The sequence below is a fragment of the Eleutherodactylus coqui genome, chromosome 4, assembly GCF_035609145.1.
Source record: "Eleutherodactylus coqui strain aEleCoq1 chromosome 4, aEleCoq1.hap1, whole genome shotgun sequence".
Taxonomy (NCBI): Eukaryota; Metazoa; Chordata; class Amphibia; order Anura; family Eleutherodactylidae; genus Eleutherodactylus; species Eleutherodactylus coqui.
In genome coordinates, this window is record NC_089840.1 from 272796373 (window position 1) to 272811194 (window position 14822).

Genomic DNA, 14822 nt, shown 5'->3' on the forward strand with positions numbered 1-14822 from the left:
ACTGTATAGTTATGGGCTTTAGCTTATTTAGAAGAATATAGAAGGTAATGAAAAATTTAATGGCCCACCGAGCAGGCAGAAATGGTACAGGCTCTAGCTAATGCTACGGTGATGAATCATAGGATTAATGTGAAAGCAAAAATGTCACCATCAAGATGATGCCTGATGAGTATCCGACAGGAGGCTGCACTGCATGGGAGTGGCTGCAATATACAGAGGGGACTTCCAGAGTGTGACAGGCAATCAGATGAGGGGGCAGGAATGGTAAAATGTGCTTTGCCACAGTGGCTCTTCAACATATAAACGTCAACATAAAAACGCTCTTCAACATAAAAGAGGTCGTTTTCTGCTTAAGCATTCCCTTTAAACAATCATAAATCCTATAATACTATTGGATAAAACAAGACATTCACGGCCGCAGTACTGAAGACGGGAACTTTATGTCCTACCTGATCATCCTGTGGAAGAAGAGGACGGGGACATCTCTCCGCTGCTGTTCTCTTACTGGATCCACCTGCAGAAAACACAGACAGCCACTGAATTCATTCTCTACATACAAATAATAAAGGCTGTGTGGATTTAGTACGGTCTATTACCTGGTGATGAGGGGGGCTGGTGGTCCTCCATCATGATGTCCTTGTACAGATCCTTGTGTCCTTCTAAATACTCCCACTCCTCCATGGAGAAATAGACAGTGACGTCCTGACACCTTATAGGAACCTGACAACACAATGATACCGTCATCACCCAGACACGTTATACCGCCATAGCGTTACTGTATAATGTCCCAGCATTCCCAGCAGCGTCACCTCTCCAGTCAGCAGCGCAATCATCTTGTTGGTGAGTTCTAGGATCTTCTGCTCATTGATCTCCTCCAGTATCAGGGGGTGAGGTGGAGGCCCTGTGATTGGGCTCAGGGGTCTTCCCCATCCATCAGACACTGGGGCCTGACAGCCATCACTAGAAGTCTTCTTCACTACCGTGTAATCCTGTTTATGGGGAGATACATCCATAAATATCCCTGCAGACATTCCCAGAGTCCTTCACCTCTCATGTCATATCATCTGGTATTAGACGGGTTGTCCGATTTCATGATAAAAAAATAACTGAGCAATGCAGAGAAATTAAATAAAACAAGCTTCTGTATTCGATCTAATGCCGCCATTAAGATTCTACCCGTTGGACTTTGTTTAATCGTCTGCAGTGATGACATCATGTTCCCAGGGTTCTTCATCTCTCCAGTCACATCATCTGATATTAGAGGGGTTGTCCGATTTCCTGATAAAAAACTGAGCAAAAATACAGAAACATTTGGCTGTAGGTTTCCACACACTTAACGTATATGTTTTTTGAGATCAAATGCCTTAAAGGGAAAAAAAATGTTGAACTTTAAAACTCTGTTGAGAAAACAGTTTTACAGTGAAAAACATATACCGCGCTCGCGATTAAAAAAGAAACCGTCTGCTTAAAACGTATGAAGCTTTACACGTTTTTTCATGTATGTTTCCTGCATACAAGAATCGTACGTGTAAGTGCCAGTATGTATAGGCCCTTAGTAAAACGTATTTTACTCACTTTCTAATCATTGCTAGATGTTTGTCTGAAACCAGACGCATGTAAGCGGGCCGGTAGAGTAGGACCTGTCCATGTCTGCATGTAAGCGGGCCGGTAGAGTAGGACCTGTCCATGTCTGCATGTAAGCGGGCCGGTAGAGTAGGACCTGTCCATGTCTGCATGTAAGCGGGCCGGTAGAGTAGGACCTGTCCATGTCTGCATGTAAGCGGGCCCGTAGAGTAGGACCTGTCCATGTCTGCATGTAAGCGGGCCCGTAGAGTAGGACCTGTCCATGTCTGCATGTAAGCGGGCCCGTAGAGTAGGACCTGTCCATGTCTGCATGTAAGCGGGCCCGTAGAGTAGGACCTGTCCATGTCTGCATGTAAGCGGGCCAGTAGAGTAGGACTTGTCCATGTCTGCGTTTAAGCGGGCCGGTAGAGTAGGACTTGTCCATGTCTGCATTTAAGCGGGCCGGTAGAGTAGGCGCTGTCCATGTCTGCATTTAAGCGGGCCGGTAGAGTAGGACCTGTCCATGTCTGCATTTAAGCAGGCCGGTAAAGTAGGACCTGTCCATGTCTGCATGTAAGCGGGCCGGTAAAGTAGGACCTGTCCATGTCTACATGTAAGCAGGCCGGTAGAGTAGGACCTGTCCATGTCTACATGTAAGAAGGCCGGTAGAGTAGGACCTGTGCATGTCTGCATTTAAGCAGGCCGGTAGTAGAGCTTTGCATCTGCAGTCCTGCTGCCTTTATCACCACCTTTTTTTCACTACCCCCCACACCCCAGTTTCCCGAACAGGCTATCCTTAAATTCAACTCCCAGTGCTTTAGAAGTGTTGAGGGGACAGTTCCCACCACTCACTGTTAATGGCGGACATTAGATGTGACTGACAATGAGTGCTGGCGGCACCATCCACTTGGCATATTCAAGACACTGGGACTCGAATCTAAGGATAGCCTGTATGGGGGCAACAGAGGCCAGTAGAGATACAACAAGAATGGTGATACTGTCAGTGAGGTTGCATCTGCCAAGCTACGAGGCGGTCAGGTCAACTTTTACACACATAATAATGATGTAACGTGACGTCATCCCCAGAATCTCTCACCTCTCCTGTAAGCCGGAAGAGTATCTCTAGGGTGAGGGTGAATATACTCTCCGCCATCTTGTCCCGGTTCCTCTCCATCCTTGTCGGGTCAATCAGGAATATTATCAGATATAGAAGATATCAGCCGAGGATCCTGAATGGGAAGAAGATGAGACAATGTAACATCATAGAAAATCCCCTGTAATAATACAATTACTGGAGATAATAAGGGGAAACCGGCGAGGAGATATCAAAGGGGATTTCCAGGCAAATACTATTGAGTAAACATCATCAGGATCGGTCATCAATAGTTGATCCTCATCGATTTGCTGCTCAGCTGATCATCCAGACCGCAATAAATGCAGCTACGCCGGGCGTCTAACCGCACTCCACCCACTGACAGCGGGCCAGACGATCAGCTGATTGCAAGGATCTCGAGTGGTGGATCCCCGGCAATAAACTATTCATGTCCAACCCTGAGGAGAGATCATCAACAGTATTTGCTCGATTAACCTCCTTAGATTATGTTCACATGTTGCAGATTTTGATGCAGAAATTGAAGCTGTGGATTCCATGTCCAGAAGTCACACAACACTTTTTTTTTCTGCAAAGAAATTTGAAATCTGCGGGTGGAAAAAATCTGCTCCAAAAACTGTAGACTAGAGAGCGAATTTCTCATTTTAAAAGACCAAATCCGCATGTGGATCTGCGGTGGAGATCTGAAGCTCAGCCGTGGATTTCTATTGTGGTCTTCAGAGTTGGACTCCATGTGGATAAAGCCATGCTGGATCTGCTCATCTGAACATATCCTAACAGTAAGGGTCCTCTTACATGGGACGACTGTCGGGGGCTTCAGTGGCCGGCAGCCATGTGAATGATAATCGCGCCTGTGCTGAGTAGAGGTGGAGCGGCCGGAGATCGTTGCGGCCCGTCCGCTTCCATCCCCAGTATACAGGCCGTAGTGCATGGATGAAGGATCGGAGTTTTATTTCCATGTCTGCAGAAACTGAGCGACACGTGAATTATCGTTGGTCTCTCCGTCACCGCCAACATTTACACTAAACTATTAGCGTTCGGATTCCTACAATCCAACAAGAATCTGAACGCTGATCGTGCCGTGTAAAAGGGCCCCAACCCAGTAGCCAAATGTTTATCTGTGCTTTCTGGATCTTCCAGCATGTTCTAGAGCGCACGCTGTTCATAGCTGGATGGTAATGGCATCTTCCAGAAACAATTCACAAGTAACGAGCAGCGATGACATCATGTCCGGCCTGTACACCGTACTGCTGGGTGACAGCACATATACTGACTATTACACCATGTCCGGCCTGTACACCGTACTGTTGGGTGACAGCGCATATACTATTACATCATGTCCGGCCTGTACACCGTACTGTTGGGTGACAGCACATATACTGACTATTACATCATGTCCGGCCTGTACACCGTACTGTTGGGTGACAGCGCATATACTATTACATCATGTCCGGCCTGTACACCGTACTGCTGGGTGACAGCGCATATACTGACTATTACATCATGTCCGGCCTGCACACCGTACTGTTGGGTGACAGCGTATATACTGACTATTACATCATGTCCGGCTTGTACACCGTACTGCTGGGTGACAGCGCATATACTGACTATTACACCATGTCCGGCCTGTACACCGTACTGTTGGGTGACAGCGCATATACTGACTATTACATCATGTCTGGCCTGTACACCGTACTGTTGGGTAACAGCACATATACTATTACATCATGTCCGGCCTGTACACCGTACTGTTGGGTGACAGCACATATACTATTACATCATGCCCGGCCTGTACACTGTACTGCTGGGTGACAGCGCATATACTGACTATTACACCAAGTCCGGTCTGTACACCGTACTGCTGGGTGACAGCACATATACTGACTATTACATCATGTCCGGTCTGTAAACCGTACTGCTGGGTGACAGCGCATCTACTGACAATTACATCATGTCCAGCCTGTACACCGTACTGTTGGGTGACAGCGCATATACTGACTATTACATCATGTCCGGCCTGTACACCGTACTGCAGGGTGACAGCCCATATACTGACTATTACATCATGTCCGGCCTGTACACCGTACTGCTGGGTGACAGCGCATATACTGACTATTAAATCATGTCCGGCCTGTACACCGTACTGCCGGGTGACAGCGCATATACTGACTATTACATCATGTCCGGCCTGTAAACCGTACTGCTGGGTGACAGCGCATATACTGACTATTACATCATGTCCGGCCTGTACACCGTACTGCTGGGTGACAGCGCATATACTGACTATTACACTATGACCGGCCTGTACACCGCACTGTTGGGTGACAGCGCAAATACTGACTATTACATCGTGTCCGGCCTGTAAACCGTACTGCTGGGTGACAGCGCATATACTGACTATGCCTGTACACCGTACTGCTGGGTGACAGCAGATATACTGACTATTACATCATGTCCGGCCTGTACACCGTACTGTTGGGTGACAGCGTATATACTGACTATTACACCATGTCTAGCCTGTACACCGTACTGCTGGGTGACAGCACATATACTATTACATCATGTCCGGCCTGTACACCGTACTGTTGGGTGACAGCGCATATACTGACTATTACACCATGTCCGGTCTGTACACCGTACTGTTGGGTGACAGCGTATATACTGACTATTACACAATGTTCGGCCTGTACACCGTACTGTTGGGTGACAGCACATATACTGACTATTACATCATGTCCGGCCTGTACACCGCACTGTTGGGTGACAGCACATATACTGACTATTACATCATGTCCGGCCTGTACACCGTACTGTTGGGTGACAGCACATATACTGACTATTACACCATGTCCGGCCTGTACACCGTACTGCTGGGTGACAGCACATATACTATTACATCATGTCCGGCCTGTACACCGTACTGTTCGGTGACAGCGCATATACTGACTATTACATCATGCCCGGCCTGTGCACCGTACTGCTGGGTGACAGCGCATATACTAACTTCTACATCATGCCCGGCCTGTACACCGTACTGTTGGGTGACAGCACATATACTGACTATTACATCATGCCCGGCCTGTGCACCGTAGTGTTGGGTGACAGCGCATATACTGACTATTACATCATGCCCGGCCTGTGCACCGTACTGCTGGGTGACAGCGCATATACTATTACATCATGTCCGGCCTGTACACCGTACTGTTGGGTGACAGCGCATATACTGACTTTTACATCATGTCCGGCCTGTACACCGTACTGTTGGGTGACAGCGTATATACTGACTATTACACAATGTTCGGCCTGTACACCGTACTGTTGGGTGACAGCACATATACTGACTATTACATCATGTCCGGCCTGTACACCGCACTGTTGGGTGACAGCACATATACTGACTATTACATCATGTCCGGCCTGTACACCGTACTGTTGGGTGACAGCACATATACTGACTATTACACCATGTCCGGCCTGTACACCGTACTGCTGGGTGACAGCACATATACTATTACATCATGTCCGGCCTGTACACCGTACTGTTCGGTGACAGCGCATATACTGACTATTACATCATGCCCGGCCTGTGCACCGTACTGCTGGGTGACAGCGCATATACTAACTTCTACATCATGCCCGGCCTGTACACCGTACTGTTGGGTGACAGCACATATACTGACTATTACATCATGCCCGGCCTGTGCACCGTACTGCTGGGTGACAGCGCATATACTATTACATCATGTCCGGCCTGTACACCGTACTGTTGGGTGACAGCGCATATACTGACTTTTACATCATGTCCGGCCTGTACACCGTACTGTTGGGTGACAGCGCATATGCTGACTATTACATCATGCCTGGCCTGTGCACCGTAGTATTGGGGGACAGCGCATATACTGACTATTATATCATGCCCGGCCTGTGCACCGTACTGCTGGGTGACAGCGCATATACTGACTATTACATCATGTCCGGCCTGTACACCGTACTGTTGGGTGACAGCACATATACTGACTATTACATCATGTGCGGCCTGTACACCGTACTGCTGGGTGACAGCACATATCCTTACTATTACACCATGTCCGGCCTGTACACCATACTGCTGGGTGACAGCACATATACTGACTATTACATCATGTCCGGCCTGTACACCGTACTGTTGGGTGACCGCGCATATACTGACTATTACATCATGTCCGTTCTGTACACCGTACTGTTGGGTGACAGCACATATACTATTACATCATGTCCGGCCTGTACACCGTACTATTGGGTGACAGTGTATATACTGACTATTACATCATGTCCGGCCTGTACACCGTACTGCTGGGTGACAGCACATATACTGACTATTATATCATGTCCGGCCTGTACACCGTAGTGTTAGGTGACAGCGCATATACTGACTATTATATCATGTCCGGCCTGTACACCGTACTGCTGGGTGACAGCGTATATACTGACTATTACACCATGTCTGGCCTGTACACTGTACTGTTGGGTGACAGCTACATCATATCCGGCCTGTACACCGTACTGTTGGGTGACAGCGCATATACTGACTATTACATCATGTCCGGCCTGTACACCGTACTGTTGGGTGACAGCGCATATACTGACTATTACATTCTGTCCGGCCTGTACACCGTACTGTTGGGTGACAGCGTATATACTGACTATTACATCATGTCCGGCCTGTACACCGTACTGTTGGGTGACAGCACAAATAGTGACTATTACATCATGTCCGGCCTGTACACCGTACTGCTGGGTGACAGCGTGTATAATGACTATTACATCATGTCCGGCCTGTACACCGTACTGTTGGGTGACAGCGCATATACTGACTATTACATCATGTCCGGCCTGTACACCGTACTGTTGGGTGACAGCGCATATACTGACTATTACATCATGTCCGGCCTGTACACCGTACTGCTGTGTGACAGCGTATATACTGACTATTACATCATGTCCGGCCTGTACACCGTACTGTTGGGTGACAGCACATATACTGACTATTACATCATGTCCGGCCTGTTAACCGTACTGTTGGGTGCAAGCGCATATACTGACTATTACATCATGTCCGGCCTGTACACCGTACTGTTGGGTGACAGCACATATACTGACTATTACATCATGTCCGGCCTGTACACCATACTGTTGGGTGACAGCACATATATTGACTATTACATCATGTCCGGCCTGTACACCGTACTGCTGGGTGACAGCGCATATACTGACTATTACATCATGTCCGGCCTGTACACCGTAGTGTTGGGTGACAGCGCATATACTGACTATTACATCATGTCCGGCCTGTACACGGTACTGCTGGGTGACAGCACATATACTATTATATCATGTCCGGCCTGTACACCGTACTGTTGGGTGACAGCGTATATACTGACTATTACATCAAGTCCGGCCTGTACACAGTACTGTTGGGTGACAGCACATATAGTGACTATTACATCATGTCTGGCCTGTACACCGTACTGCTGGGTGACAGCGTGTATAATGACTATTACATCATGTCCGGCCAGTACACCGTACTGTTGGGTGACAGCGCATATACTGACTATTACATCATGTCCGGCCTGTACACCGTACTGTTGGGTGACAGCGCATATACTGACTATTACATCATGTCCGGCCTGTACACCGTACTGCTGGGTGACAGCACATATACTGACTATTACATCATGCCCGGCCTGTACACCGTACTGTTGGGTGACAGCACATATACTGACTATTACATCATGTCCAGCCTGTACACCGTACTGTTGGGTGACAGCACATATACTGACTATTACATCATGTCCGGCCTGTACACCGTACTGTTGGGTGACAGCACATATACTGACTATTACACCATGTCCGGCCTGTACACCGCACTGTTGGGTGACAGCGCAAATACTGACTATTACACCATGTCCGGCCTGTACACCGTACTACTGGGTGACAGCACATATACTGACTATTACATCATGTCCGGTCTGTAAACCGTACTGCTAGGTGACAGCGCATATACTGACTATTACACGATGTCCGGCCTGTACACCGTACTGCTGGGTGACAGCGCATATACTGACTATTACATCATGTCTGGTCTGTAAACCGTACTGCTGGGTGACAGCGCATGTACTGACTATTACATTATGTCCGGCCTGTACACCGTACTGCTGGGTGACAGCGCATATACTGACTATTACATCATGTCCGGCCTGTAAACCGTACTGCTGGGTGACAGCGCATATACTGACTATGCCTGAACACCGTACTGCTGGGTGACAGCAGATATACTGACTATTACATCATGTCCGGCCTGTACACCGTACTGCTAGGTGACAGCGCATATACTGACTATTACATCATGTCCGGCCTGTACACCGTACTGCAGGGTGACAGCCCATATACTGACTATTACATCATGTCCGGCCTGTACACCGTACTGCTGGGTGACAGCGCATATGCTGACTATTACACCATGTCCGGCCTGTACAGCGTACTGCTGGGTGACAGCGCATATACTGACTATTAAATCATGTCCGGCCTGTACACCGTACTGCCGGGTGACAGCGCATATACTGACTATTACATCATGTCCGGCCTGTAAACCGTACTGCTGGGTGACAGCGCATATACTGACTATTACATCATGTCCGGCCTGTACACCGTACTGCTGGGTGACAGCGCATATACTGACTATTACACTATGACCGGCCTGTACACCGCACTGTTGGGTGACAGCGCAAATACTGACTATTACACCATGTCCGGCCTGTACACCGTACTGCTGGGTGACAGCACATATACTGACTATTACATCATGTCCGGTCTGTAAATCGTACTGCTGGGTGACAGCACATACACTGACTATTACATCATGTCCGGCCTGTACACCGTACTGCTGGGTGACAGCGCATATACTGACTATTACATCGTGTCCGGCCTGTAAACCGTACTGCTGGGTGACAGCGCATATACTGACTATGCCTGAACACCGTACTGCTGGGTGACAGCAGATATACTGACTATTACATCATCTCCGGCCTGTACACCGTACTGTTGGGTGACAGCGTATATACTGACTATTACACCATGTCTAGCCTGTACACCGTACTGCTGGGTGACAGCACATATACTATTACATCATGTCCGGCCTGTACACCGTACTGTTGGGTGACAGCGCATATACTGACTATTACACCATGTCCGGTCTGTACACCGTACTGTTGGGTGACAGCGTATATACTGACTATTACACAATGTTCGGCCTGTACACCGTACTGTTGGGTGACAGCACATATACTGACTATTACATCATGTCCGGCCTGTACACCGCACTGTTGGGTGACAGCACATATACTGACTATTACATCATGTCCGGCCTGCACACCGTACTGTTGGGTGACAGCACATATACTGACTATTACACCATGTCCGGCCTGTACACCGTACTGCTGGGTGACAGCACATATACTATTACATCATGTCCGGCCTGTACACCGTACTGTTCGGTGACAGCGCATATACTGACTATTACATCATGCCCGGCCTGTGCACCGTACTGCTGGGTGACAGCGCATATACTAACTTCTACATCATGCCCGGCCTGTACACCGTACTGTTGGGTGACAGCGCATATACTGACTATTACATCATGTCCGGACTGTACACCGTACTGCTGGGTGACAGCACATATACTGACTATTACATCATGCCCGGCCTGTGCACCGTAGTGTTGGGTGACAGCGCATATACTGACTATTACATCATGCCCGGCCTGTGCACCGTACTGCTGGGTGACAGCGCATATACTATTACATCATGTCCGGCCTGTACACCGTACTGTTGGGTGACAGCGCATATACTGACTATTACACCATGTCCGGTCTGTACACCGTACTGTTGGGTGACAGCGCATATACTGACTATTACATCATGTCCGGCCTGTACACCGTAGTGTTGGGTGACAGCGTATATACTGACTATTACATCATGTCCGGCCTGTACACCGTACTGCTGGGTGACAGCACATATACTGACTATTACATCATGTCCGGCCTGTACACCGTACTGTTGGGTGACAGCGCATATACTGACTATTACATCATGTCCGGCCTGTACACCGTACTGTTGGGTGACAGCGTATATACTGACTATTACACCATGTCCGGCCTGTACACCGTACTGTTGGGTGAAAGCGCATATACTGACTGTTATATCATGTCCGGCCTGTACACCGTACTGTTGGGTGACAGCGCATATACTGACTATTACATCATGTCCGGCCTGTACACCGCACTGTTGGGTGACAGCACATAAACTGACTATTACATCATGTCCGGCCTGTACACCGTACTGTTGGGTGACAGCGCATATACTGACTATTACATCATGTCCGGACTGTACACCGTACTGCTGGGTGACAGCACATATACTATTACATCATGTCCGACCTGTACACCGTACTGCTGGGTGACAGCACATATACTGACTATTACATCATGTCCGGCCTGTACACCGTACTGTTGGGTGACAGCACATATACTGACTATTACATCATGCCCGGCCTGTGCACCGTACTGCTGGGTGACAGAGCATATACTGACTTTTACATCATGTCCGGCCTGTACACCGTACTGTTGGGTGACAGCGCATATACTGACTATTACATCATGCCCGGCCCGTGCACCGTAGTGTTGGGTGACAGCGCATATACTGACTATTATATCATGCCCGGCCTGTGCACCGTACTGCTGGGTGACAGCGCATATACTGACTATTACATCATGCCCGGCCTGTGCACCGTACTGCTGGGTGACAGCGCATATACTATTACATCATGTGCAGCCTGTACACCGTACTGCTGGGTGACAGCACATATACTGACTATTACACCATGTCCGGCCTGTACACCATACTGCTGGGTCACAGCACATATACTGACTATTACATCATATCCGGCCTGTACACCGTACTGTTGGGTGACAGCGCATATACTGACTATTACATCATGTCCGGTCTGTACACCGTACTGTTGGGTGACAGCACATATACTATTACATCATGTCCGGCCTGTACACCGTACTGTTGGGTGACAGCGCATATACTGACTATTACATCATGTCCGGCCTGTACACCGTACTGTTGGGTTACAGTGTATATACTGACTATTACATCATGTCCGGCCTGTACACCTTACTGCTGGGTGACAGCACATATACTGACTATTACATCATGTCCGGCCTGTACACCGTACTGCTGGGTGACAGCGCATATACTGACTATTACATCATGTCCGGCCAGTACACCGTAGTGTTAGGTGACAGCGCATATACTGACTATTACATCATGTCCGGCCTGTACACCGTACTGCTGGGTGACAGCGTATATACTGACTATTACACCATGTCTGGCCTGTACACCGTGCTGTTGGGTGACAGCTACATCATATCCGTCCTGTACACCGTACTGTTGGGTGACAGCGCATATACTGACTATTACATCATGTCCGGACTGTACACCGTACTGTTGGGTGACAGCGCATATACTGACTATTACATCATGTCCGGCCTGTAAACCGTACTGTTGGGTGACAGCGCATATACTGACTATTACACTATGACCGGCCTGTACACCGCACTGTTGGGTGACAGCGCAAATACTGACTATTACACCATGTCCGGCCTGTACACCGTACTGCTGGGTGACAGCACATATACTGACTATTACATCATGTCCGGTCTGTAAATCGTACTGCTGGGTGACAGCACATACACTGACTATTACATCATGTCCGGCCTGTACACCGTACTGCTGGGTGACAGCGCATATACTGACTATTACATCGTGTCCGGCCTGTAAACCGTACTGCTGGGTGACAGCGCATATACTGACTATGCCTGAACACCGTACTGCTGGGTGACAGCAGATATACTGACTATTACATCATCTCCGGCCTGTACACCGTACTGTTGGGTGACAGCGTATATACTGACTATTACACCATGTCTAGCCTGTACACCGTACTGCTGGGTGACAGCACATATACTATTACATCATGTCCGGCCTGTACACCGTACTGTTGGGTGACAGCGCATATACTGACTATTACACCATGTCCGGTCTGTACACCGTACTGTTGGGTGACAGAGTATATACTGACTATTACACAATGTTCGGCCTGTACACCGTACTGTTGGGTGACAGCACATATACTGACTATTACATCATGTCCGGCCTGTACACCGCACTGTTGGGTGACAGCACATATACTGACTATTACATCATGTCCGGCCTGCACACCGTACTGTTGGGTGACAGCACATATACTGACTATTACACCATGTCCGGCCTGTACACCGTACTGCTGGGTGACAGCACATATACTATTACATCATGTCCGGCCTGTACACCGTACTGTTCGGTGACAGCGCATATACTGACTATTACATCATGCCCGGCCTGTGCACCGTACTGCTGGGTGACAGCGCATATACTAACTTCTACATCATGCCCGGCCTGTACACCGTACTGTTGGGTGACAGCGCATATACTGACTATTACAGCATGTCCGGACTGTACACCGTACTGCTGGGTGACAGCACATATACTGACTATTACATCATGCCCGGCCTGTGCACCGTAGTGTTGGGTGACAGCGCATATACTGACTATTACATCATGCCCGGCCTGTGCACCGTACTGCTGGGTGACAGCGCATATACTATTACATCATGTCCGGCCTGTACACCGTACTGTTGGGTGACAGCGCATATACTGACTATTACACCATGTCCGGTCTGTACACCGTACTGTTGGGTGACAGCGCATATACTGACTATTACATCATGTCCGGCCTGTACACCGTAGTGTTGGGTGACAGCGTATATACTGACTATTACATCATGTCCGGCCTGTACACCGTACTGCTGGGTGACAGCACATATACTGACTATTACATCATGTCCGGCCTGTACACCGTACTGTTGGGTGACAGCGCATATACTGACTATTACATCATGTCCGGCCTGTACACCGTACTGTTGGGTGACAGCGTATATACTGACTATTACACCATGTCCGGCCTGTACACCGTACTGTTGGGTGACAGCGCATATACTGACTGTTATATCATGTCCGGCCTGTACACCGTACTGTTGGGTGACAGCGCATATACTGACTATTACATCATGTCCGGCCTGTACACCGCACTGTTGGGTGACAGCACATAAACTGACTATTACATCATGTCCGGCCTGTACACCGTACTGTTGGGTGACAGCGCATATACTGACTATTACATCATGTCCGGACTGTACACCGTACTGCTGGGTGACAGCACATATACTATTACATCATGTCCGACCTGTACACCGTACTGCTGGGTGACAGCACATATACTGACTATTACATCATGTCCGGCCTGTACACCGTACTGTTGGGTGACAGCACATATACTGACTATTACATCATGCCCGGCCTGTGCACCGTACTGCTGGGTGACAGCGCATATACTGACTTTTACATCATGTCCGGCCTGTACACCGTACTGTTGGGTGACAGCGCATATACTGACTATTACATCATGCCCGGCCCGTGCACCGTAGTGTTGGGTGACAGCGCATATACTGACTATTATATCATGCCCGGCCTGTGCACCGTACTGCTGGGTGACAGCGCATATACTGACTATTACATCATGCCCGGCCTGTGCACCGTACTGCTGGGTGACAGCGCATATACTATTACATCATGTGCAGCCTGTACACCGTACTGCTGGGTGACAGCACATATACTGACTATTACACCATGTCCGGCCTGTACACCATACTGCTGGGTCACAGCACATATACTGACTATTACATCATATCCGGCCAGTACACCGTACTGTTGGGTGACAGCGCATATACTGACTATTACATCATGTCCGGTCTGTACACCGTACTGTTGGGTGACAGCACATATACTATTACATCATGTCCGGCCTGTACACCGTACTGTTGGGTGACAGCGCATATACTGACTATTACATCATGTCCGGCCTGTACACCGTACTGTTGGGTTACAGTGTATATACTGACTATTACATCATGTCCGGCCTGTACACCGTACTGCTGGGTGACAGCAC

At 48.5% G+C, this 14822-nt stretch overlaps 1 protein-coding gene across 4 annotated transcripts in view; it reads right to left on the reverse strand.

Annotated features, from left to right (window-relative positions):
• The window catches only part of LOC136624332 (oocyte zinc finger protein XlCOF6-like), a 459204-nt gene that overhangs the window by 344761 nt on the left and 99621 nt on the right, over positions 1-14822 (reverse strand). For 3 of the 4 annotated variants that reach the window (XM_066598265.1, XM_066598260.1, XM_066598259.1), the window contains one exon: positions 597-720. In XM_066598265.1, the coding sequence (XP_066454362.1) occupies positions 597-720 (124 nt within the window). Of the gene's footprint in view, positions 1-596; positions 721-809; positions 990-14822 lie in introns of all 4 variants that reach the window. The other variant, XM_066598256.1, reaches the window with a different exon arrangement.